The 25,542-nt window shown below is 40.1% G+C and overlaps 1 protein-coding gene across 2 annotated transcripts in view; it reads left to right on the top strand.

The window, feature by feature from the left end:
- Nucleotides 1-25,542, top strand: part of LOC112462478 (DNA-directed RNA polymerases I, II, and III subunit RPABC3) — a 58,604-nt gene that overhangs the window by 27,691 nt on the left and 5,371 nt on the right. For both annotated transcript variants that reach the window (XM_025028275.1, XM_025028284.1), the window contains exons 2-3: nucleotides 128-211; nucleotides 7,179-7,359. In XM_025028275.1, coding sequence (XP_024884043.1) covers nucleotides 128-211; nucleotides 7,179-7,359 — 265 coding nt within the window. The remainder of the gene's footprint in view (nucleotides 1-127; nucleotides 212-7,178; nucleotides 7,360-25,542) is intronic.

Raw genomic sequence — 25,542 nt, 5'->3', positions numbered from 1 at the left:
CTCTCGATAATTCTTAGCTCCGAACTTAACTATGAACCATCTCCCTCGTGTTAATCAATCGTCCATTAATATGTGATAATGTGTATCGTGTATTTCTAACGCTGTACTGTTTTGTTGTGTATTTCAGTGAGCAGACTCCATTGCGAGTCGGAGTCATTCAAAATGGATCTTATCTTGGACATCAACAGTTGGTTATACCCAATGGACCTGGGTGAGTCTTTTATGATTGTAAAATTTATTATTTATTATATGTATAAATTATAATTGATTTTATTTGTATTTGTAGATATATTTTTAAGCACTTTTTATTATATTATGTAGATATTTTTACTTTCTCATAGAGGAAGCTTTGTTTTCGTAAAAAAAAATTTTTTTTTAGTTGCTTTTGCCAATGTGTTCAGAATGTTCTAAAACGTCGAAAAATGGCTATTTTAAAAAATGTCGGTATGTGTGTATGTGTGTATGTATGTGCCAAATTTACCGAAATTTCTATAACTCCAGAACTAATCAACCAAATCTTAACGAATTATATATGAAATAGGGGTAGAAAAAACTGAAGAATATATAGAATTAATAAAAATTGCTAATAATCAAGGGGTTCTTTTTTAATAAAATTTTGAATTTTTGCAGAAATGTTTTTTTATGCTTTAATTTTCGCAAATTTGGAGATATCGATCTATTTCTAATTTTATTATATTTTTCAGTTTTTCCTACCCCTATTTCATATATAATTCTTTAAGATTTGGTTGATTAGACTCAGCTTTATACGTGATCAAAGGTCCTTAATTTTTTTAAAAATGTCCGTAGTTGCTCTAACTTCCGCAAATATTGAGATATCGGGCTGTTTTTTTTTTTTTTTTAATCAATAGAGCATCATTCAAGGAAGGTCGGTATTGAATTTGGCGATGATCGGTAAAGGGGTTTTTTGCAAGTAGAAACCTTTGCTCACAAAGCTTCCTCTATGAGGAAGCCAAAACAAATAGAGGAAGCTTTGTGAGCAAAGGTTTCTACTTGCACACTTAAAAACTATGAGGAAGCAATGTGCAGGTTTCTACTTGCACACTTTACTTGTTTATATATAATATAACATGAAAACGAGTTTTAATGCAATAGAAAAGTTAAATCAATTAAATATTTTTCAAGGAATTCTATTTATTTCGGACATTTTTATTTTGATCTTATCTGCAAGAAGCAACTTAAAGGGGGCTACAATTTTAATTCATAAGTATAGACTAGAGATTTTTCAAATCTCGTTTTTGCATTACGACGCGCGACGACGATATTTGTAATGTGACAAATGAAAGTGATACGATAGCATGTTTTCTCTCAATTCACCCCTGTGCTAATCGTGCTACGTGCATAGAAATGGTTCACCCCCTAACGTCTTTTTTCCAAACCCTTCATCTTTTCGCGATCGTTCGTCCGGTTATATCGAAGATACGATGACGTGCGATTTATCGTTGAGCCTGGCCATCTTGCTTCAGCGAGAGCACGTTGCGTCTCGCCGAAGAGTTGCGCGATCGTGGCGATTAATGCTTCCTCGTCTCTGAACTTGACCAATGGAAACTCGAGCTGACCGAGTCCGACTTCGAGGCTCGTCTTGGCTCCGCCTCTGGATTACCGATGCGGCTGCGGCGATTGGTGAAGTTTGTCTGAACTGAAGTTTGTCCAAACCGAAGAGCTAAAATGCCTTCTTTATTTCGATGCAATCTCTACTGTCAGGTCTGTCGGGTCGCTATTGCGAAAGTGTTTCATCCCTTGAAAGTATTTCAACTCCAAAGTGAAATTACGTTGAAGTTGTTTCCCATAATTTTTTTAGCGCACACGCGCCCACATGCATCAATAAACGTATGTGATATGTATGTCGCAGATTACATTACTTGTCATTACATGTCGTTGCAAAGTAATTGTACAGATATATATTTTAAACAAGTTTTAAGTATGTTGAAAATTAATCTCTCTCTCTTTCTCTCTCTCATCTATCATATGACGAAATATACAAATACAAATATACAAATATACAAATATTTTACGTTCGGTAAAATGTAGCAGGGGGAAACTGATGAATTACAATAGAGAGAGAATACCAAAAGAATAATTTGTTGTATCTAAAATCTGTTACGTTGGCGTTACATATTCTTAAATTGGATTGTTTACACGTTAGTCCTAAATCGCAACGTGCGTATAGTTACAGAATACATTCTATAGATATACATGGATGGATAAGGAGATGGGGATAGCTATATATGTTGTATTTGAATATACAATACGTATGTATGTACATATACGCGCGGGAAGGTTAGTCCATAAGGGCTAGGCAGAGGCAGGCAGAGGTAGAGGTAGAGGTAGAGGTAGAGGCAGAGGCAGAAGCAGAGGCAGAGGCAGAGGCAGAGGTAGAAGCAGAGTCTCGCGTCTCGCCGCTGTATTGACGCGCGGCGTTCAGGCTTGCGCGAGATGACGCAATCTCCCTCCCACTATATAATATCGTCCGTTCTCCGTTGCCCCCGTCGCGTCGACCCCTTCTGCTCCTTCTGCCCCTTCTCACCCTTCTCACCTCGGGCGGCTCGGACCACTCATTCCGCGACTCAGCTGCGCTCCCCACTCCGGACTCTCCGGAGTCGGAGATCCCTTCCGCAGGCGCAGGTCTTCCGCCGCGCGTCGCGCGGCGCGCGCCGCACGCCTCGTCCCGCGTCCGGCGCCCACAAGTTCAATGCCAAGGTCAAAGCGGCCACGACTCGCAACCGTGTCGGTCGTAAGTGCGCGCGCGATACTCGTTCGTTTTCGAGGAGGAGAGGCGACGAGAGGCGACTCGCTCGCTGTTCCGTGTGCGTGTCCGGTGTCCCTCTTTCCGCGTACGCGCTCCTCGTCTCTTCCTCAACTCAACGACAGCGAGAGTAAAACGCGTCGCGTTCCGCTTTCCGTTTTCCTTTCCTTTCCTCTCGCCGCGCCGCGCCGTCCCGGCGTCGCCGTCGCCTCCCCATCGATGCGATGTGGCGGAGTGACGGATGCCTATGTGTTCGTTTCGCGACCCGGGTTTCCCTTCAAGTGCGCGCTCCGAGTCGACGTCCAAGCGGTCGTCGACGAGTTTCGCAGGTGCGGAAGGACTACGCTCGAATGTGCGTGACGTCCGTCTCGACGACGAGTGAGCAGACATTTTGAATACGCGACGTCGTCGCATCGGAGTGTCGTTTGACGGCGACGCGGATAAAGCGCCATGTCGTCTAAATGCCACAATTTTGACGTATCTTTGTTTTCGTCTCTTTCGAGTACTCGAAGAATAACATCGACGTTGCTCGGGAGCAGCGTCGGGACGAGAGAGACGCGTAGGCGTCGGCGTCGACGTCGACGTCGACATCGACGAGGAGGGACAACTCGGACAACGTAAAGTCGGAGTGCGCGGCATATGTGTAGTGCGCGCTGGCAGCGACGCTCGAAAGCGTCGATTTGTGATCTCGTGAATCTCCGCTGCTCCGCTCTCGGGCGGGAAGGTTGGCAAGGTCGCACGGATGGATCATGGATCCGTCGTGCGGAAAAAGGAGCGGGATACGGGATATCCGCGCGGAGGCAGTAGCCTGCTCTGCCCACTACCCGCTACGCCGCGCCGTCCTCCCCCTGATACCCGAGATCCGAGATCCGAGATTCGCGTCACGGGCCAAGATGGCGGCGGATTTCGGACAGGATCCGGACGGACGCTGCGCCGCGTCGCGTCGCGCCGTGCCGCGTCGCGTCGAGCCGCGTCGAGTCGCGCCGAGGTAAGCCGCATCGTTGTGTTAGATCCCGTCCCTTCAATGCGCATATATGTATATCGCCGCCGAGAGAGAGAGAGAGAGAGAGAGAGAGAGACCGCGCGCTGTCACGCGTTATCGATTTCGTGGGAGGCTCTCCTCCCTACGCGGCTCTCTCAAGGTCACCGTCGTGAACCGCGCGAGCGCGATTCCTCGACGCTCGGCGCTCATCCTCTCTTTCCGGTTCCGCATGAACCGATCCTTAATTAGTCGAATTAGTCATTCGAATACTCGAACGTAATCGATATTGCGTATCGTCGCGTAAAACGGCTAATAACTCCAGCAAATTCTCTCTCTCTCTCTCTCTCTCTCTCTCTCTCTCTCTCTCTCTCTTCACCTTACAATCGGTATCTTCGTTTAGATTTCTATTTTAGAACCTATCTAATTATCTAGAGGAGCAAAAGTATCGTTTCTAGATTTTTTTTTTCGTTTAGCTTGTTTAGCTCGTAAAATTACGGCTTGAAATAATCAGCGACTACTCGTCGCGCGTCTCGAGTTATCGGAAAAGTTTTACAGCGGAGAGACGAACCGATAGCGTTTCGGTTGAATGAGGGTTAATTTAAGCGCGCGAGAGAGATATTACCGCTCGCAACGCTCGACCGGATGATCTATAGTAGCCGCCGCTGTTACGGTGTGGCACTGATATGATGTAAGCTCGACTCACGTACATACCTAGTATCCACTCTTCGTGGAGAGCGGTGAGATCAATTGGCTGGTTTTCCCGGACTCATTCTCGCTGATAACCACAGTGACAAAATTAACCTTTTATCTGTTACGTACAGAAAAATGCTTCTGTGATATATGTATTATCGACGAATTAAAACAAAAATCTGCATTGCGATCGCGATACGTTCTGTCCCGATTTATTATTTCCACGTTGTTCAAGGTTAAACAAGTACGACGGCAAAGTGTAAATGTAAGGTATAAAAGATGAATAGAAATGAAGCATATTAACGATAAGCGAATAACGATGGATTATACATGAGAAGTTTTGGCTGATAGTCGTCTAAAATTTTGCTCGTTTTTATTACAAATATCTAAGCTTAATAGTTGCCGAACGAAGAAGAAGACGGCTCGACGGCGGCCGCGGCAGCGCGGCGACGGCGACGGCGACGGTGACGATGTAGTATCGATTAAAACTCGCGCGCCGATTGTATATACCTTGTGTGCCGTTGTGTGTGCTTAACCTTGACCTTGCGGCCCGGGCTTTCTTACGTATCGCTTCAGCCCAGGGCTTCGTATGGAAACGGGCAACTTTTTCGTACTAACCAAGTACGCACAAGACCTCGTGTATTTACTTTGAAGTTGTAATGTAATTTGCGTTGCGACGATAATCCTCTTTGGGATCTTCCTCTGTTCAAGCCGCACCTGTGTATTTGATTGAAATAACGATTTTAATTCGAAATTCATAGATTGATTTCATAATTTGACATCGTACAGCTAGTTATTTTATTCGTCAAGTTTTATCAAGTTAACCGAGATTCGGTTTATATTGAAACGTAAATTTTTGCTTACAAGTTCGTAGATGTACATTTATGTTATGCGCATTAATATGTAAAATGTTTTTAAGCACATTTATTTTGAGCGTGGCTTCTTCAATTTTCTTTTTCTTTGCCTGTTCCAATTTCGCTCTAGCACTACGTACATAAGTATATGATGACCCTCTTTTAGCAGCTTCTTCTATTTCTCTTCCCTGTCTTTTTTTATCCATTTCCTTCCTACATTCTTTCAACATTCTTATATTTCGCTTCTTTCTCTTTGTCGATATCGATCTTAATCGCAATTCCACAAGCGGTTAATTTGCATGATTAATTTAGTTTCACGTGAGTCTAAAATAAATATTACTTTGACATTAAAAGCATCTGATGCGATAGTAAGGTATCTGAAAATATATCGCGATACACAATTTCATTGAAGTCGAGAAATCTAAATACTGTTAAATTAATTTAATTTAACGATAGTGACTTGATTTAAACTATCAATCTTGTTTTCTTTTTAACACTTACGATTTGCGATATTTTGTTGAACATGCGAGTAAAGTTTCATAATTTGATTCTTAAAATTAATCGATTTAATTGTTGATTATATTTTCACAGTACAAGTTTCAATCATATTAATATAAAATAATAAAATGTTATTTTTAACACCATCGATTCCACCTCGATGCCGACGATGCCAGACGCGAGAGCAAGTATATGGTATATGGTAATTTGTATTCAATTATTTGGTGCACGTAGATTTAATGAGCGTGGGGATGACGATAAATTGACGAATAATCCAAGTTTTTATTAATTTCGCACATTCGCACATTTTGCGTTTAGTTTTCTCTGTAAACTGCATCTACCGACTCGTTCAACCAAGTACACTTTAAGGTACAGGTACCAATACCCGGACATGTACCTATATCCGGACACCTTTATTATTTATAAGTATAACGCGTATTAAAATCAAAGATAAAAGTATTTTTTCTTGTAGTTTGAAACTTAAGTTATAATATCCAAACGTTTATTTTCATAAATTTATGTTTTTTTAAAGGTATCCAGACACAGATACGTGTCCAGGTATTGGTACATTTCCTATGCTTAAGTGTCCGGGTATTGGTACCTTTACCTTACGTAGCAAGATGAAAAGTGCATCTCACGAGTGCCGCGTACCCATCGGAATATCGTATGCATGTGAAACGGGTAAAATGGATAAAAAGGGTGGATCCGTCAGTTTACACAATCTAGCAGCACCCGCCAACCAGCGGATGCAACGTGACTGATGCAATCGGGTGGCGATGTGTTTTCGATGCATTCGCGTGAACGCTATTATTGGACCCGTTTATATTCCGTCAGTGCATGGCTTATTCGCGCTTTTTTGCATCCGAGAAACATCGTGATCATCCTGCGTCTAAACGTGGTGGACATCCGGTGAATTATAACGCAAATAAAATATGCCATTATCTAGTTATTGCAGTAACGAATCAGTATATTTTTTCCAACAAGGTTTTCGTGTATTTAATTTTTTTGATTGTATAAAAGGTTTTGTTTTTTTTTCCTTTACATGATGCGCTCAAGAAACAGAAATTCACTTCTATTTACACATTTGTGTCATTGCGGTGATGGATAAAGTATTACGTATTTTTTTAATTAATTAAGTTTATGCTAATAAATATCTATTAGCAAATTTTATATTATATATGAATATATGTAACTTTTTCAAATATGTAAAACTTATACAAGCTAAAAAAAAATTTTTAATAAAAATTATGTATATAACAATAAGATATTTTTCTCTCTAGCAATGTGCGGAACAAAGATTATTTAACGAGCGTACGGGAGCGTAAACTTAGTACGGGATAAATCTCTCTCTCTGTAACGTGTGTAACAAAATATCGTATTGTGTGTTCAGGAGATAAATTCCGTCTTGTGCTGGCGACGACGTTACGCGAGGACGGATATCCAGACGGTAACGAGTGGAACCCTATGGAACAGGAGGGCGGTTCCAGGGCAGACAGCTTTGAGTACGTCATGTCCGGCAAGGTGTATCGAATTGAAGGTGACGAAGCCAACAACGAGCCCAGCAGCAGACTGTAAGTAGCCGTTCTGTCGTATCAGGCGTGTAAGATCGGTCTGAGAGAAATTAGTTTTTTATCTCTTGGAAAAATTTAATTTATTATTTAGTGAGACTAATTGGTAACATTAAGAAATAGTTATATAATAAAATAATAAATATAATAACGAATTATTAACCATTTATATTTTGTTAGATTTTGATTAAGACAAGAAAATTAAAAAATCAAGGGACAAATCTCTCAGACTGATCTTACTAGTGAAATATATAATCTAACAGTTAAGATTTGTTTGCACTTAATGATTTTCGATATTGCGATTACGATTTTAGCTTGTGATCTTGTATCGTTGTTTATAAAACGTACGATATGCAACGATAGTTAAATGAGAATAGATAAGCGAAACAACTTGTTATAGCATCATGTATTTGATAGAGTAGTGTGATATAATCTGTAAATTACATAGGTTTATCGAAAATTGTTATGTATCGCTTAATTTTTAAACATAATTTTTTACGGATACGTCTTAGACAACGTAACATAATTATTAATCCTCTCTTATTAGATTATCAACTTTGGAGTAATTTTTTATTTGTACACATTTAAAGATAAAAATAGATTTATACAAATTTTCATTATTTATAAAAATGTTTAAAAATCTTGTAGTGCAAACGAATCTACACTTGTTATTTTTTACAATATCCGAGCAGAATTTCACACGAAGTCTCATTACATGAAATGCTCTTGTATCGTTCCTTAATCAAAAACGTTCTCAAACGAATTTTTGTAAGGAGCAACATTGTCGATTACTTATAGCAAATTCTGCGTTAATTTGATTCTGCTCGGATACATTTATACGCTGGCCCGGTATATCGGGTATACACACAGATGCAACGTCACGATGCGTGACGTTGTTCAAACGACACATCGATGTGCGGCAAACTTTCTGCTGTGCGATCTCCTATTGGCTCGTTTCCAAACGCTCTCAATGAAGCCGCGTGAGCTTCCGAAAACAACTTTCTACGCCGCTTGTAGAGAAATTGGCTCTCTGTTGTCGCTCGGTTATCGCTCTAAACAAGATCTCTCGACCGGATCGAGAAGCGGCACATACCAATGTCGTTTATGCGATGAGCATATGTATTGATGTATTATGTAATTAATGGATTATGGAAAAGTAAAAGAATATTAAGCAACGCGAATTGTGTTGCAGACAATTTTTTTGGTTAAGGGTATGAACGAGATTATGCTGCAAATAAATTAGCCCAACAAATGCGGTATGCATTTGATTCTTAATTTTTTTTCAAATGAATACTACGGCGAATAAGTTTTTGTATGACGCTAGGCACAAGGAAATATTATGGACAACGTGGTAGTAAAGTTAAGGTTGTTGTGTGTGAATTACGTGATACGCAATTGCCCAAACCTTGGCACGATTGGCTGAACACGCCGAAATAGTGCGTCATCGGATGGGCCATTTTTAGCTTCGTCATTCATGAACTATGGACTCACTATTTTTTCAAACGCAGTTTGTTAACTATTTCTATAATTCCTATTGTCAAAAAATAAGTGCGACAAGTAAACCTAAATTCACAATTATAATAATTATAGTAATCATAAATTTTATAAGTGGATATAAAATATTAAGTTATCAGACGTCATAAGAAAGTTATATTTATATTAGAAATAATACTTATGAATTCTTATATTTGTGTCGAGAATAAAAGAAAAAGTTTTATTAATTTGCTGAACAAGCATGTCAAGTATTATAGAGAATATTTAAAAAATTGAGGAAGTTCCGCAGTTTTAAATTGCTTTCCGATCGGACGGAAAACCGGAGGTTACGCGCGAGCGTTGGGCTTTCCATTTAAACGTGCTGAACGAAATGCGGAATTGCGCGATAACCCCGCGGTTTAACAGACTTATCGCATTGACCTTGGAACGTGGCCGCGACGTCGGTCGTATCGGTCGTGTCGGTCGCGTCGATCGCGTCGATCGCGTCGCCGATGATTTCGTCGCAGGTTGTGCCACCACTGCGCGCAAAACGTGCCACGCTCTGCTAACGCTATTAAAGATAGAACGCAACGTTGTAGACGCCACGATAAGAAGAGAGAGAGGGGGGGGGGGAGGGATGTGAGAGAGAGAGAGAAAGAGAGAGAGAGAAAGATAATGATGTGTGCTTTAAACATTCGAATCTGCTAGGTGCTTTAAATCGACTGTGCAAGTGTAGAGTGCGGAGTGCGGAGCAGTTTATCGAATGCGACATCATTTCGTAACGCTTCTTTGTGATGATGCTCACATTAATATGCTCAGATTAACGTTTAATGTTTTAATTAGCTTGTTCTCCCATGCGCGGTCAATCTTCGTTTCAGTTGAAATGTTATCTGTTATCTTAGTTATATGTAATGTAATTTAGGATGTTAACAAAATTTTGATGTCGATTGTATATTGTATCGGTCGGTAAGAGAGTTCACGTACGAGAGAGATCAGCGGAACGAGCTTTCGGAGGACAGGGAGCCACTCTGCGTTCACTCGGTAGGTAATGAAGCGGGTGAACACAGCTGGTGGTATCTCAGTTTTCTGGGGGCATTGGCAACCCGGCTGGCAAAAGCCGAAAAGTCGAGATTAACCGTCCGTCCGCGTCGAGAAAAACTGCCAAAAGCGGCAAGCGATAGATGGACAGACTTGGATCGAAAGTAGTCTCGGAAGTAATCGAAAAATTCTTTTACGATCGGTTACTTTCCCCCCATTTTCTTATAGAAAAGATCTCGAGCGAAACGATGTTTATACGACCTGACGTACGTATCGTAGATACGATATCGCCTCCCACCTTTAGGTACAGTTTAAGATTCATTCTACGTTGTCTGTACTTGGCGCCAGATTTTCAGGATAGAATTTTACTTATAATTTCATGTGTTATGTATTTTATACGTATTCTGATTTTTCAAAATATCTTTTGTGTACATCTACACAAATTGTTATTATTACACGGCAAATGAAATTAAAATAAAAAGTTCAATCCTGAATCTAATACGAATCATAGATAATTGAAAGTTGACTTTAGATGTTTGTCATCTGATTGGAGATGGGTACAAGAATCTTGGTCCTTTTTCAAGAGATGGCGCTTTTAGTGATTTGAAATTGCAGATATGTTTATACATACTATATTAAATAGCATTGGAAAAAGGTAATGATATTAGCTGTCCTGTAATGTAGATAGATTTACTTCCATTGTGACAAATTGAATGAGAATCAGCGCCGAAGGTAAACATCTTCTATCATTCTTTATGAGTCTTAGAGAGACTCGAACATTTTGTAACTACCGTGGAAAAATTTTGACGTAACTATTTCGACTTGGACGAGATCAAATAATATAGGGAGCTTTCCAGCAAGCGACACAAGTCGACACAAGCATTGTTCTATCTTTCTTTTTTGGTAATGAGTAACATAGATAAAATGATAATTGTGTCGACTTGTGTCGCTTGCTGGAAAGCTCCCATAGTGTCGTACTATAATTGGAGTATTAATTGTTGTTAGTACTGAATTCGTTCGTTCGTCTCTGCGAGGGGCGTGACAGCTGGGAAACGAATTATTGATCGAGGTAGCTCGAGACCCCGGAATGAATATAGCTAATGCCCCGGCAACGTCGGCCACGCGCAGGTACACCCTGTCGTCGCGACGCGATCCACTCGGAAAGAAATTTGAAACTCAAAATTATAGTTATTTAATTGTTATATTTATATTGTCTTTTTTTAGGTCGTGATATGGTACTTTCAATATTATATCATTATTACGGATTATCGGTATTTCTTGTATTAGCGTTCTCGTTAATAATATAATTCTCGAAATGTGATTAAGTCCAACACAGATAAGCAGTACTACAAACAAGTTTCATCAATTTTACAAATACTCTCGTTTTTTTTTTTATCGAGATTGAAATGCGAATTCTTCTTGTCTTCATCTTGTCGTTATTCGATGCTAATTGTAAGTGGAATTGTAAATGAAAGTAATGAGTCTGGGCAGGAGAACCTGTAGCGCAAATTTCTTCGATCTCATCGAGGATGCGAGAGCTTTATGAGAGTCAGCTGATCAGGATTAGTGCAGGCGCGTGCGCATGGTGCAGCGCTTCCCGATTGGTCGATACCTCGGCTAGGACGTGCAAGGTCGTCCGGGCTATCAAAATCAGCTGACGTCGGAACGACCAATCAGCTGACGACTGAGTTTAAGAGAATTCCCCACCGTCAGAGGTTTTAGTTCTATGTTGCCCGATTTTTCGATATTCATTTGAGTGTAAACTTAGTTTCTAGTTTGTTAATCGAACAAGGAGACATTCTCGGATCATGCCAGTTTACGATGCGCGTAATTGACTGTTTGGAGTGCGATTTGAAATTTTTTTATAAGTACATCATAAATAACAAGCTTGAGATACAACGTTAAATATTTTTAATATGAGGAATTTGTGAGATTTATTTTTCTTAACAAAATTCTATCTACTCTACATATATTTAAAATTTTTTTCTGAAGACTATTGTCTTTTTTATATATTATATGTATATCTTATATTGTTTTATATCCTTCTTATTGAAGCGTGTTATCTTTTATATAGACAGAGAGAGAGAGAGAGAGAGAGAGAGAGAGGGGGGGGTGAAATTTAATTAATCTTAACTTATCTTTCGGTATAATTAATTTCAACTGCAGTCTTAATTTATGTATTAACTTTGTATTAAAATGCAAAATTCGGCTCTTCGATGCGTCATTGCGTTCAAGTATCATGTGTCCGTAGGCGGTAAAATTGCACTGGCTATAAATTATGTGTTCATATGCGCAACATGTCTCGTGGCTTTTCTTCCTTGTGAGTCACGTCGTCCGCCGTTCCACGGTCACATGTACCTCCTAATATCGCGGGGAACAGGCCAGGACCGTGTCGGAAAGCGGCGTACGTATACGCAGCCGACTCGATGGAAAATTTAACCGCCACGTCATCCGACATTACGCCGCGCCGTAGCGAGAAAACTCGGGCGGACGGATAAAATTGTCACGGAACTGCTGCGTTACGTAAAATCGTGGGGTGGAATTGCGGCATGCTACATTTTGGCAACTGACGTGCAAAAACATTTCCTTCTCTTTTTCGCAGCGCGTGCGTACGTGCGTGCATGCGTGTGTGTTACATGCATGTTATTGGCACGATTTCGACAGGTATGTGCCGAGAATCGTACCGATGCGCCGCGCCGCTGGCCGCATGCAAGTCCGCGATATATTCAGTAATTCAAATAAAGTTCTTCTCGTGATTCAAGATATGTTCCAAGTTTTAAAATGTTGCTCTAATCAAAATATTCGAATATCAACATATGGTTCTTTACCTTAGTTTAATATAAATATTTGAGCATTATAAAGAGACATAATCACATTCCGTCTCTCAGTCGGTGAAATTTTTTATCACGTAATCTAAATAAAAAATAAGTAAATAAAATAACAGGTTATTGAAAATTAATCTCTGAAACGGTCTGAATTCGACGCGTAACACGTGCAAACAGCGAAATAACACAGAATCGAAAACGAGAAAACTGTAAATGGGTATATATAGCTCGTGGCAAATGCGCGTAGGTGTGCACGAGGGAGGTGTTCGCCAGGCAAGTGTGGGCTGACTCTGAGGGGATAAACGAAACTGGGTCACCCCTGGGAACCGGAGGGAGCCTGGCTCGCATCCGGGTAGAGGAGAGAGCCTGCGAGTGTTGGTGGTAACTCGGTACAACACTTACAGTAGTATCGACGAAGGAAATTACTAGCTCAGGAGAGCTCCTTTTTCGCGAATCTCCTGTTAATCATCTTCCGAATAATTTCTCATGTCATATTTCAATTCACGGCAAATAACTCCCTTATATATCATATATTTTTAATTATATTTTGGAACGATAGACTAATTATGTTATCGTAATCGTATAACCTCATGCACAATGTAAAACATATGTGAAAATATAATGAAATAAATTGCAATAAAACGAATTATTACTGCGTTGAATTTGTATTAATGTATATTAATGTACTGAATACTACGACTGTCAGTCGATCATAATTTTTCAGAATAGCTATTAGAATGAGAAGTAATACTCGATTCAACTACGAGATATTTTAACGTACCGTAATTTATAGTAACTCAAGCTGACTCCCCTTTTGCAACGAATGACGTCGGCATCAGTTTAAACGCTCATGATTGGGTAGAGTCAAAGTATCGCTCGCAAAATTTATAACGTGACTTTGTTTAATACCTTGTTAATGCTTTTTATACGCGCCTCACGTAAATTTCTCATGAAATATATCAAAGGTTGTATCTTTTTCCCTCAGGCAGAACATGATATATAGTCAGTCACACAAAATTTAATTGTTTCATGAACTCTTGGAACTAAAAAGAGATCTAAAATTTTGTAGCTGAGCTTTTATAGCTCTGCTAATTACTGAGATATAAAATGTGCTGTTTAATATTGAACAACGTTATACCGCAACTTGGATATATCGTTAATTTAATAAGGTAAAATCTGTATTTTGTCGAGCTTTAATATCTATGAGCAAAAATATCCGTTTTCAAAAAAATTCAGAAAAGGTTTTAAATAGAGCATCCGAAGAAATCAAATCAGCTGTTAATAAACACAACAACACGACGTGATTGCGTAATACACGCGTTACGTATACGACGATGATGAGTATAGCTCTCTTCCTCTTCCCGCACATTCGTTATACGTGTAATATATTCACAATCTCTAAAGTACAAGGCTACGAGAGAGTAGGCTACTAGTTCGCAAAGAACGCACTATCGCAGCAATACGTTATACGAGTCAACGCAGCCACTTGGAAATATAGTCTGCAATCTGCTTTAAAAGAGAAAACAATTTTCTCGCTCGAATTTATTAACGTACAGAGATTGAAATAAAAAAATTTCAGAACACGCAAAAGCATATTATTTACGAGAATTAACCTTTAACATCTTATCTTACTAAATATCACGGTCATTGATTAACAAAAGGTTATTATTAAGTTATGATAATGTATAGGATATGGACAAATTAATGTAGATCTAGCACGAATCGTCAGAATCGTAAAGGGTTAAAGCATAGCGCGAGAACGCAATATTTGAAAGAGATATACATATATATATATCCGAGTTTAACAATTGAAATGATTTGTATTCTCCATTTTACTCTATTTTTTCTCGCGCCGATTATTCTTCGGATTCTTCCGGTGGTAGAGTCCACAAATACATACAAGTAGATATATATATATATATGTGATATGTTTGTATGCTCATAAACTAGAGATCTTTATAGTTTCGACGTGCGCTCGCGCGCGCATCCTCGTCGGTCGCCGGGACCGCTCCTGGGGAAAGGTCAGACAGTCAGAGGCTAACCTAGTGACTGGAATTAGGTCAACCCCTGACGGGGACCGTTCTCGCGTCCCCACTTTCCCTGAACACGCGGAAGAGTCCACGTTGTTGCATTCACAGCCAGGCCAGGTTGCACATAGCCGACTTCCGACTCGATATCGTTTGGAAGAATCGAAATCTCGGTTGATCGAAGGTAAGCAGCTGTCCTTGCTGTCGCTTATTGTTAGTAAGTACTTCTTACGAAGTACATGATATCGAGATATAATTGCGTTATGGGATAAATGCGATGTAATATTTTCCGATATACCGCGGGCTCGAATATAGGTTGATTTTAATCTTGAGAAAATAAGGTTTTAATTTTTCCCTGTTTTAGAAAAAATTACTGTTGTTTCGGTTATACCGAAGTCATTAAAGTACAATTTGCACTCAGAATTGATCGATTCTATTTGGTGATACATATGTCGATCAATGAACATACATATTAATAACGAGAAAAAAATTGTTACGTTCGCGTAATTAGGATACGATCGCGTCTCCTTAATCTTTTATTCCTTAAAATTCATTGCATCCTTAATGTTGCTCAAGGTCAACAAGCGTGAGCGTATCTCTATATCCATTGCTCACACAGATGAGAGTAAAAGCTGCTTCCTTTGGATCGATACACCCGTTCCTTTCCCCGTCTTTACGATCTCGATGTTCTCTGCGCTTCTTGCTATGACCATGTTTCCGAGATAGCGAGGTGTCGTCATTTGTGCGAGGAAACTTATATTTTCTATTGTTTATTTTTACAATCTGTTGATTTTTTATTTTTATCCAAATAATTATATTTGGGGGTAATTCGAAACTCTATCGATATTAAAAAATATTTTAACAATTTTATATGCAATTCTTATCAGGCTATGAATAATAGATTGTACATTTTTGATATTCCGAATTTATTTTCGAAATTCCGCTTCATTACATATGTGTCAAGTGGTATAAGGGTGAATATCATTCTTCGCGCAATTAAGAGGGATTATATAGAGGCACGAGCTCTCGGTGCACACCTCTCCATTGGATAAGAGGTAGCCTCATTCACGAAAGCCTCTATGAAACTCGTTGAATTTGTCGCCCACATAATGTTTTACGAGGGTTTTATATTCCGAAGATTTTTCCATGGTTTAAATATGTATCTTTGTGATTCCCAAATTTTAACTGCCATTTTCGTCAGCTATATATGAAAAACTGCTTGATACATAGAAAAAATTTTAAATAGCACATAAACATGCCATGCTCTCTATCATTATAGCGTCAACGGTGCTTGAAACTCGGCGCATCGACTGCATTATATATCAATACTCGTTCATATTTCATAAAGTAATAATTCCGTTATGTCTGGTTAACCATTATATCATCTAAACTATAGCCGTTATCAATTATGAGGATAAATTTAACTTTGAAGCATCTTTTCTGCAGTATTTTATGTTACATATAATGTTACATGTTTTAAAATATAATTTATATAATTTATATATTATCTTTCTATTGTCATCTTTCTATCATCCACACATTTATTTCCATTGATTTACATCCATTTTTTCCGTGTCTTTACAAGTTGTCTGTACAGATGTAAAATCAATGCTTGCTATATTATTATTACCTACTATTAATGTCATATATATGTTGTTATTATTACTACTACTATTCTACATTCTATATTTTCTACGCGCGATATCGTGATAGTCTGATAGGTGCAAACCGTGACATTGAGCGCACAGTAGTTACGGACTTTGCTTTGCAGTCGAGCGACCGCGGCTACGCGCCCCGACCGCCACGTGTTGCTTCAACTCCCCTACAACCACTCCTCGCATTTGCGGTATGCCTGACGTACAACGTACAAGTAGAAAAGTTGTCGGTTACCAGTATCGCGTGTATTAAAAGACCTGATTTTAACGTTTTCAGAAGTATATGCTGCAAAATTTAAAACAATGACTAATTTTTGTAAAATTACTGATCCCATCACAGAACTGTGAAAAGCTAATCTATCATTTCAATGACATAATATTTTATTAACTGTATTTTTTACGTTGAATTATTTTTGTATGTTTTTTTGAAGGTTTTTTCGTTCGTTTTACATTCAAAGAACAAGAGGCCGATCTTTAATATCAAAGCGAATCTTGCTTCCGCTGGAAGAGCAATTTTTTTACATAATTGTGCACAGCAATATTCGTTTCGATTTTCGCACAAATCCTTTTTTCCGTGCCAACAACGACGAGGTTCGACCAGCCAAACGTTTGCATTTTCACTATCGCATCTTTATCGTTTCCACAATGATCCGTAATGATTTCTACAGTTATCAAAGACTGAATCAGTGATCCCAATCGATCGAATTTGTTTTCAACCGCTCTTGTTTCGCGTTACTAGTGAAAGCGCTTTTAATTATTCCGGATACGCGACATACGATCAATTAACCGCGCTTAAACTGCACGACAGTAAACCAAGAATAGCTTCATTATGCGCGTTGTATTGAATGACGTAGCCAAAGAACATGTAGCGTGTTGTGCACCGGCTCTCAATTACATAACAATGATATTTAGTCTGACTAATACGTCTATCCTGCACGTATGCGTCTCTTACCGCATCACCAGCGCACGCCGCGATAAAAACAAGTACGTCTCTCGCGAGGTGTATAATCGCATCAACGTTAACAGATAGCAAACAGCGAGATAATTTCGGGTGCAATGCACGATCACACAGTCCAAAATGAGAAAATGTCACATTTCTTTTTCTCGAACCTATTTGCTTTATTTTCTTTATTTTCTTTCAACTATAATACTTTGCTATTATATATTTTTTATGTTATTATTATATGGTCACACGCGATATAATTTTTATAACGATATTTTGTGAGAAAATAAGAATGGTATTTAATAATAGCCGCGAGAGCTGTGTAATATGTAAATTCGTCTGCAGCTATTGCGAAGCACGTCAAGTTTGTTTCCTTGGTCTTTTCTTATATAATCAGTGCTCGCGTTTGACGGTCGCCATGTTACCGCGTCTCTCTCTCTCTCTCTCTTCCTCTTCTCTCTTCTCTCTTTTCTCTTTTCTCTCTTTATTCGCGTTATATCGCGTAGTAGGAGAGCTCCTGGTTCTGAACGATAATCGACTCTCTCGAGTGCGCGTGTGTGTTAGAGTGGCGTAGGAGGATGGGGTACAGAAGGAGGAGGGCATGAGGGGTGAACAGCGAGCTAAAGGTGCCTCCTCGACTCCTCCGCGACACACTGCACCCTGCATCGGTCGCGGGCGCGCGCGCGCGCGCGTGCGAGTGGGGAGCGGCTGTTCGACCGTAGGAGAGAGGTGGGATGGAAGGAAGGGGTCGGGATGGAGGGCAGGGGGTATCGTGACGGGGACAAACGGGCCGCGACCGAGAAAACGGTGCAGGCAGCGCGCGCGCAGGTGCGCTCCCCGGTTCCTGGCGTTGTATTGCGTGTGCCGTGTCTGTCGCGATTGCCGCGATGCGAGATGGCGAGACTTAAAGGCTCGTTTACACCATGTCGGGCAGAGCGACGTGTCACGTCCCGTCCCATCGCCTCGTCTCGCGTTTCGGTAGTGATGAAAATGACGATCCACACACGACGATGACGATGACGACAACTGCCAACGGCGTGTAGTAGTGGTAGTAACAGCGGTGATAGTGTGCGACGATGATGCAGTAGTGGTAGCTGTCTAAGATTAAGTCGACCCAGGTTTCTACACCCGCCTGTGCCAAGGGAGAGATGCACGTTGCTCCTCGTCGTCCCTCGACCACCCACCTGTCACGGTTTCTTCGGTTCTTCTTCTTCTTCTTTTACTTCTCCTCCTCCTCTTCCCTTTACTACTACTTCTCGCCCGTCACATACCGTGTCTTTCGAGGACGTCCCATGTCGGAGCACCTCGAGAGTAACGCACTTGTTTGTGTAAGCTACGTTTCGCGCGATTGCTCGCATCGACATTGAGGGACTCGATTACTTAATTCTGCGTTAATCCACTTTGAGTCATTTTGAAATCTTTTCTCTTTTTTTCTTAACGAAAACTTGATGAATTAATTTTTTTATTTAGTTGTAAAGAAAATTATTTAGTTAATGAAAATCGTAATTTTCTATAGTTAACTAAAAGTAGTCATAACATTTCAAACGTAGAAAGTTATTATCTATCATGTGTGGAAAGTTTCATTGAAATTGTTTTTCCACGTCGGAAATATTTTCTTGTGCGATGTGTTTGATCAAATATTGTAATTTCTTCAAATATACTAAACGAGACTTCAGAGACTTTATTACATTTCGTTGCATTGACATGGGAAGTGACAAGTGTTTCTTACAAGTTCAATGACTTATAATTCCATGTCATACTTAATCCTAGATATATATCTAACAACAGCATGTTTTGTATTTCACGCTAAAATAACCATCGAGAAATTTTCAAAGATAACTAAACTGAGAAAATTTATGTTTTATATATAATATAAAATTTGCATGTTTATTAATGATGTCGCTTATATTATTCGTTTGCTTTTAATGCGATTTTGAGAACAGGCTATTTGTGCACTGGCAGTCAAAAAGTATCATTTTTCTCATTTAATTATATTATACATACGTTATATTCTTAGTAAGTAATTAAGAGACAACATTCACAGAGTTGTTAGATTGTAAGTCGAACGCGCGCATAAAAGAACGATATTATAGATGAATCAATAGATATATTAATTCTAAAGATTGATAATCGCTTTCCGGACAGAGACATTGCCCCGTTGTCAAATAATAAAAAGATGTTATTACCTTTTGACGTAAGATATGAGAGAATTACCGTTTTGTCACTCTGGGAAGAACTCGTAGCGTTAGGAGGCATATTCGCTATTATTACACTATATTCGATTATTAGTCGCGAAAGTGCACGTGCGCACGTAGTGGCATGCGCTCGATAATTAGCAACAATTATATACGCGCGACAACGCAACGAAGGTCGCCTGGCTGCGGTCCGCGGAAACTCACGCGCGAGTATAGGCTGATTATTGGACGCGTCCGTGCTTCGAGCTAACGCGCGAATCGATCGTTTCGGTAGGGTGACCCATATCCCGCGTAAAAGTCTACGGAAGAGAGCAGCGAGTGATTTGATCAACAATTGTGCAATATGTCGATTGATGACTACATGCGTGTCGATATATCATTGGCTATGAAATTCAGTAAAACAGATGCAAATTCACGCGCGCAAATTTGCGGAAGAAACGATCAATCTACAATTTATCTGACACCTTTTTCTCCCGACTTTCATTCATTTCTTTACTCCTTTTGCAATAGTAGACACTAGACTAAATTACATATCTCGATTTATTTTTATTATATATATTTTGGATTTTCGTTTCTGTAATGTAAAACATTGTTTATATTCTGTTCTTTAGATTTTATTTTTCTTAAAGGTACTTAAAATTGAACTGATAAGAATCGCTATTCGTTTTCCGCTGCTTATTCGTCTGGTTTTATTTCTATTTTTTAATCTCTTCTTTTTTGTGTTAATTTATTAACATCGTGATATGCAACGTACGTATTATCAACAACATATTATTGTGTCAAGATTGAGTATATTTTGTAATGTTTAGACATAAAAGAGAATATATTTTTATTTAAAATTATGAAAAAATGTGACGAGAGAATATGAACAAAAGTGAACAATTTATCATGGATCTTGCGTTCAAGAAATTCAGATTTGCTGTTGCTGATGCAAAATAGAATTATGGTAGTTGGCAGTTGAAATTAATTTCATGCAAACCGAACTCTAGCATAATCTGCGACTTGGACGATAAAGCGGTTCGAGCTGCGCTCCGCGTCGAACTCGATAACGTTTCGTTTAATTAATCGACTACAAGGAAAGATATTTTCGTGCTAGTTCCGGAGACGGTCTATCATATAACATTTTTAATTGAAGACACTGTGTTTTTTTTGCATTGAGCTGTTAGTTTATTACAAAAGTAAAAGTAATATAATAAAAACAGAGAGAGAGAGAGAGAGAGAGAGAGAGAGAGAGAGAGAGAGAGAGAGAGAGATTTTCCTTACGCTAATCATGTTAAAGTAAATGATTAATTTAACTAATTTATTAGATACATTGTCTAAGTCATTATTCGATAAATGTGAGAAATTTGGCATTTTCAAAGCATACTAGAGATGACCAATTTATCACGATACTATATTTAAGTAATTAATGAGATATTCAATGAAGGAATTTTTTATATATCGCGAGATGGAAGTGATTTGGAAAATAATAACTCGATGCAATACCCAAAGGTCACTCTAGGGGACCAGGAGGCTAAGGTATTCGTTTAAGATGAGCCAAGTAACCCTGGACTTTTTCGCAACCCTGATAATAATGGGACCAACCCCGGTGCTGGCACGTCGCATGTTCTCTGGCTACGCGATAATGTTTCGAGGTTAAGTAGTGGATGATGGGGCGTGTGTGGCCCAGCGCCACGCATCTTGGCATAGCTTTTTCGGCCACGCGATTGCATAATCGCGCGACGCGGCACTTACCCGGATCGTCCACGTTAGTCGCGCCTAGTTCGCCGTGCGGTCTCGTCGCGTATTTATTTTCTTTTCATTTCGAGCAGCGCGAGCTCCGTCGAGTAGTTATAGATAATTTTAGCTAGTGATTAGCGTTGATAGTGAGATAGCATTAAGATCACCGCGCGAATTTCGACGCGCGAATACGACGATATGCGTCGCGATCGTGGAAGAAACGAGATTTAACTGCTCTTAAAAATCTTGACGGTACAAAAAAACGTTTAGTAACGTTTAATATAAATTTGAGAAATTATATCGCATCTTGGAAAGAAAAGTGTCACTATTGAAAAAGCACAAATTTCGGTGTGGCTCGGTGTGGTTGACATCGAGAGCGTGACTTTTCGTTTGTCGGTTCGCATAATCAATCGATCTGACTTTGATTTTCTTTGTCGTTGAGTTCATCACGTCATCACGTCGACGCCGTCGGCGTCGTCACGTATATCCTCGGAAACAGCGACGTGCCACATTGCTATTAGCGACGTCGTCGCGAGGTGACGATGTCCGAGTCGGAGGATATCTGTCATGCCGATCTCCGATCTGACTCGATCCGTGGAAGGCACCGTGGTGTGCATCGTGGTAGCACGGTAGAATCGATCGTTAAGCTCGTTTAACGGCAAAGTGGTCCAATTACATCGTTACCGCCGAAGCGAACGTCGCTTTGGATTTCCCACTATGTTGTTTCGCTTCTCTTTTCTCGTTCTTCCTTGAATATCGTCCGTCGTCGTATTCTATTTCAATTTATCTTAATTCGTTGCAGTTGCAAAAATTTAATTCTGCAATGGGAATAGAATAGATGTAAATCAAATTATAGGGAATGCAACGCACACGCCAAAAATTTCCTGTACATGCGAGACATCTTGTACGCGCTTTTTGCCGTAATGACAAGTTAATTAACGCATGTATAAAAGCGTTGAGGTAAAAGCGAGCGTGAGTCTTTTCTTGGAGTACATTTTGAAATATTGTTTATGAAATCCGGAGTTAGTTTTCAATCGATCACGTTTCTTTTAACCAGTGATCTGTTGGAGAATTTTGAGTCAACTTTTCCTTTTACACAGATATTGAAACACACACTTATAAGCTCCGAATTACATGTATAATATCAAATTATGTTTCTATATAATTTCCGACTTGGTCATAGTCTCACAGAGAGGTTCCATCTTTTACGGAAATGTCAAGCTTTTGGCACGCGCGTTCGTTAAGAAGCAACGAGACGAAGCCGAGCGTGCACGCACGCACGCGGATTGTATAACGCCTGGCCTGATGCGACTGGAAACGTCGAACCGTTTCTACTTGGCTTGCTGTTTGCGGCTAGCGCTGCCGCTGCAGTTACTGGCTCATGCTCCTGCTCTAGGTCGGGTTTAGTCGCGAGCAGCTCTAGTCGCGTCGCTTAGTCGTCGCGCGTATTGCTTGCGAGTCGCATGGCATTCGTACGCGATATGTAATATTAATTTCGCACTTTTTGCGCAATCCGACGCGTGATTATTCCGGGAATTATATCATCGATCGCGACGGAACGATCAAAGGATTTCACCTCGTTCGGACGTTGATATAACGTTAGTAAAATTACATATCGTGAGAAATCTAGATCATCTTTGAATCGCAATTACATCGTACGGAAAGCGTCCGCACGCTTCAATCTTTGGGTCTGAAGAGTCATCTTAAACATCTTCATCTTATACAGTTCAACATTTTTTTCTTCTCTTTGGAGCCAGTCTTGATTGGCGCATTCAACTCTACAGTTATACAGGGTATATTTGACGTCACAGATTGAACATTTGATCGATTCCGCAAATGTAAATCGATATCGCTCTATCATCTATCGTGCCGTACGCCGTTACTTCCCGAGATTGATTTCTATTCCGCGAGCGGAGATTTACTTGGCATGATAAATGCCACGCTCACGGTCCAAGGTCGTGATTGTGTAACGCTATTGCTCTAGAGCGGCCTGACTGTACGTGAACACGCTTGTAAATTGCAATTGTCTCTCCTTGATTCTTTTCACGAACGGCCGCAACCGCGAAATACGCGTCTCATTGAAAGTCGCCGCGAGTACATTCCTCGCTGCATTTCTCGTTGTGAAAATATCAACGATTTCGGATCTCTCATCTCTCATCTCGAGTTTTTTCTCCGTTATCTCTCTGTTACGGCGATCGATCGCCGTAAGGAATTTGACGATGTCTCGACACGCCCGATCGCCGATTACGCGCGTAAGGTCACGACGCGGCTGGTCAAACGGAATCACCTGCCGCGCCAGGATAATTTTGGATCGCGCGATGCACCTGTTGCGGACTATTGCGGAGGCAAGGTCGCACGAGTACACGATTGTGCAATCCGTTCCGCGTGTCTAAAACGGCCGCCGATCGACTGCATTCGGCAACTGGCTCTACTCCCCGCGTCGCGTCGTTCCCCTGATACAGTTGCAGCCGTGGTGCCGCAGTTGCCGCTAGTTAATCACGAGGAATAATCGATGTCGACAACGCTACTGCACTGCGGAGTGCGGTCGCTCTCTTGACTTTGGCGGTCTCAAGAGAAGACGGGTCTCAAAGTGCATCCGCGAACAATATATTCCTGCGGCAGTCAATCGCGCTCTCGATTATCGGTGAAATATCAATCAAGTCCCAACAATTAAATCTCTTCCGAGATCGCACGATTAGTGCGTGACGCATACCGCGTGTGGATGTCTCGAAAACGCAGAAAATAACAATAGTGCAATAAAATGTTTTTCTCGAAAGAGTTTAGTTAGAATTAATTCCAATTCGCGATAATTGCGCGGCGTTCCTGAGAGTTCGAGCAACTGACGTTTCCGTGACCTACAGAATTAAAAGGATAAGTGTCTTGTATTCGAACAAATAAGGCACCTGTTTGTTTCTAATTCCAAACCGCAGAACGAGATTGATTGCTCCAGTTTCGCGATATCGAATGTTCAGTATCGATCGTATAAGTAACGCTGATACGGTTTCTCTTGGATTTTTGGACGAATTGTGCAACACAAGACAATACGTTTGTTCGATGAATCTTAAATTAAAATTGGTACCGAAACCAACGAAACACTCATACGTGAATAGCATGATAGGGTAAACTCGGGTAAGATGGCCATACATGAAAGATGGCCAACCCATGTTCATTCGATGTTTCATGGCAAGCTAATTGATAGCTAGATTGAAAGAACGTAAGTTGGCCATCTTTCCTGTATGGCCTGTATCTTATCCGAGTTTACCCTATGTAATAATCTCATAATTCTATGTGATGTCACGTTATTGTGAAAGCTCGAGGTAAAAAAAGTAATCGACGACAGATAATCGTCTGTTTATCGCGCACTACCTCCTCCCCTTTTTCGATACTAAATTAGTTCGAACGAGACAATGAAATCTATAATCACGAGTTCTCGTAAATCAATTAGGCTTACAATAAAAAAAATTAATGTGCTCTGTTAAATAATTTATGTTGTGAATTATTTTGTGACGACATAGGAGGAGAAGGAATAATCCAAGTTGCAGACGAAAGATATATTAATGTATATATATTTATTTTATGTTGTATGAAACACACGCGGTGCCGGTGACTATTTCTATGACCCAGCTCTGTACTTTTTTTAAATGTAACAAGAAAAAATTTTTTTATTGGTCTATAATAATCTCCCGTCATCGAGATAATAAATTATCTAGATATAGAGCATTTCGAGAATGTAAAGATTAAATAAATTCAAAATATATATAATGAGACGTTTCTCTGTAACTCAAAAGTTATCGTAACATCGGTGATTTGGCCTTGGGACTTGGGACGCACCGGTGGCGTCTATGAAAGGATTAGCTGTCTAAAAGCATCGAGAGAAGATGCACCAACTCCGTCAGTGTGCATTAACGGTTCGCGCTAGTACGACGACGAAGAGACGCGTCTCGACGCCGCGCGCCGGAGCGTCGTGGCACCGGGGATAGTGGCTATTATTAGCAGCGTCGTCCTCTTCTCGTTTCGCGTTTCGAGAGGAAAATAGCATCAGCTGACATCCTTCTGGATGGCACGGCGCGCCCGAGAAACCCTTAACTCATTATCGCCGTTTTGAGAATTTTTGGTTGTCCATTCAAATTCATCGAGTACAACAATCGCAATTATCATCACTATCAAGATTTTTTTTACATATGTCGTGAAATGAAGATCTAATTACACGTCGGAGATAATCGCGTGACTTGAACGTCATTACATAAGTGTTTACATTTTTAGTCACACACACACACACACACACACACACACACACACACACACACACAC

This window comes from Temnothorax curvispinosus, unplaced genomic scaffold (genome assembly GCF_003070985.1).
Source record: "Temnothorax curvispinosus isolate PA1 unplaced genomic scaffold, ASM307098v1 QBEX01001322.1, whole genome shotgun sequence".
Classification (NCBI taxonomy): domain Eukaryota; kingdom Metazoa; phylum Arthropoda; class Insecta; order Hymenoptera; family Formicidae; genus Temnothorax; species Temnothorax curvispinosus.
Note: the sequence above shows the minus strand (reverse complement) of the source record. Positions and strands in the feature narration are given on the sequence as shown.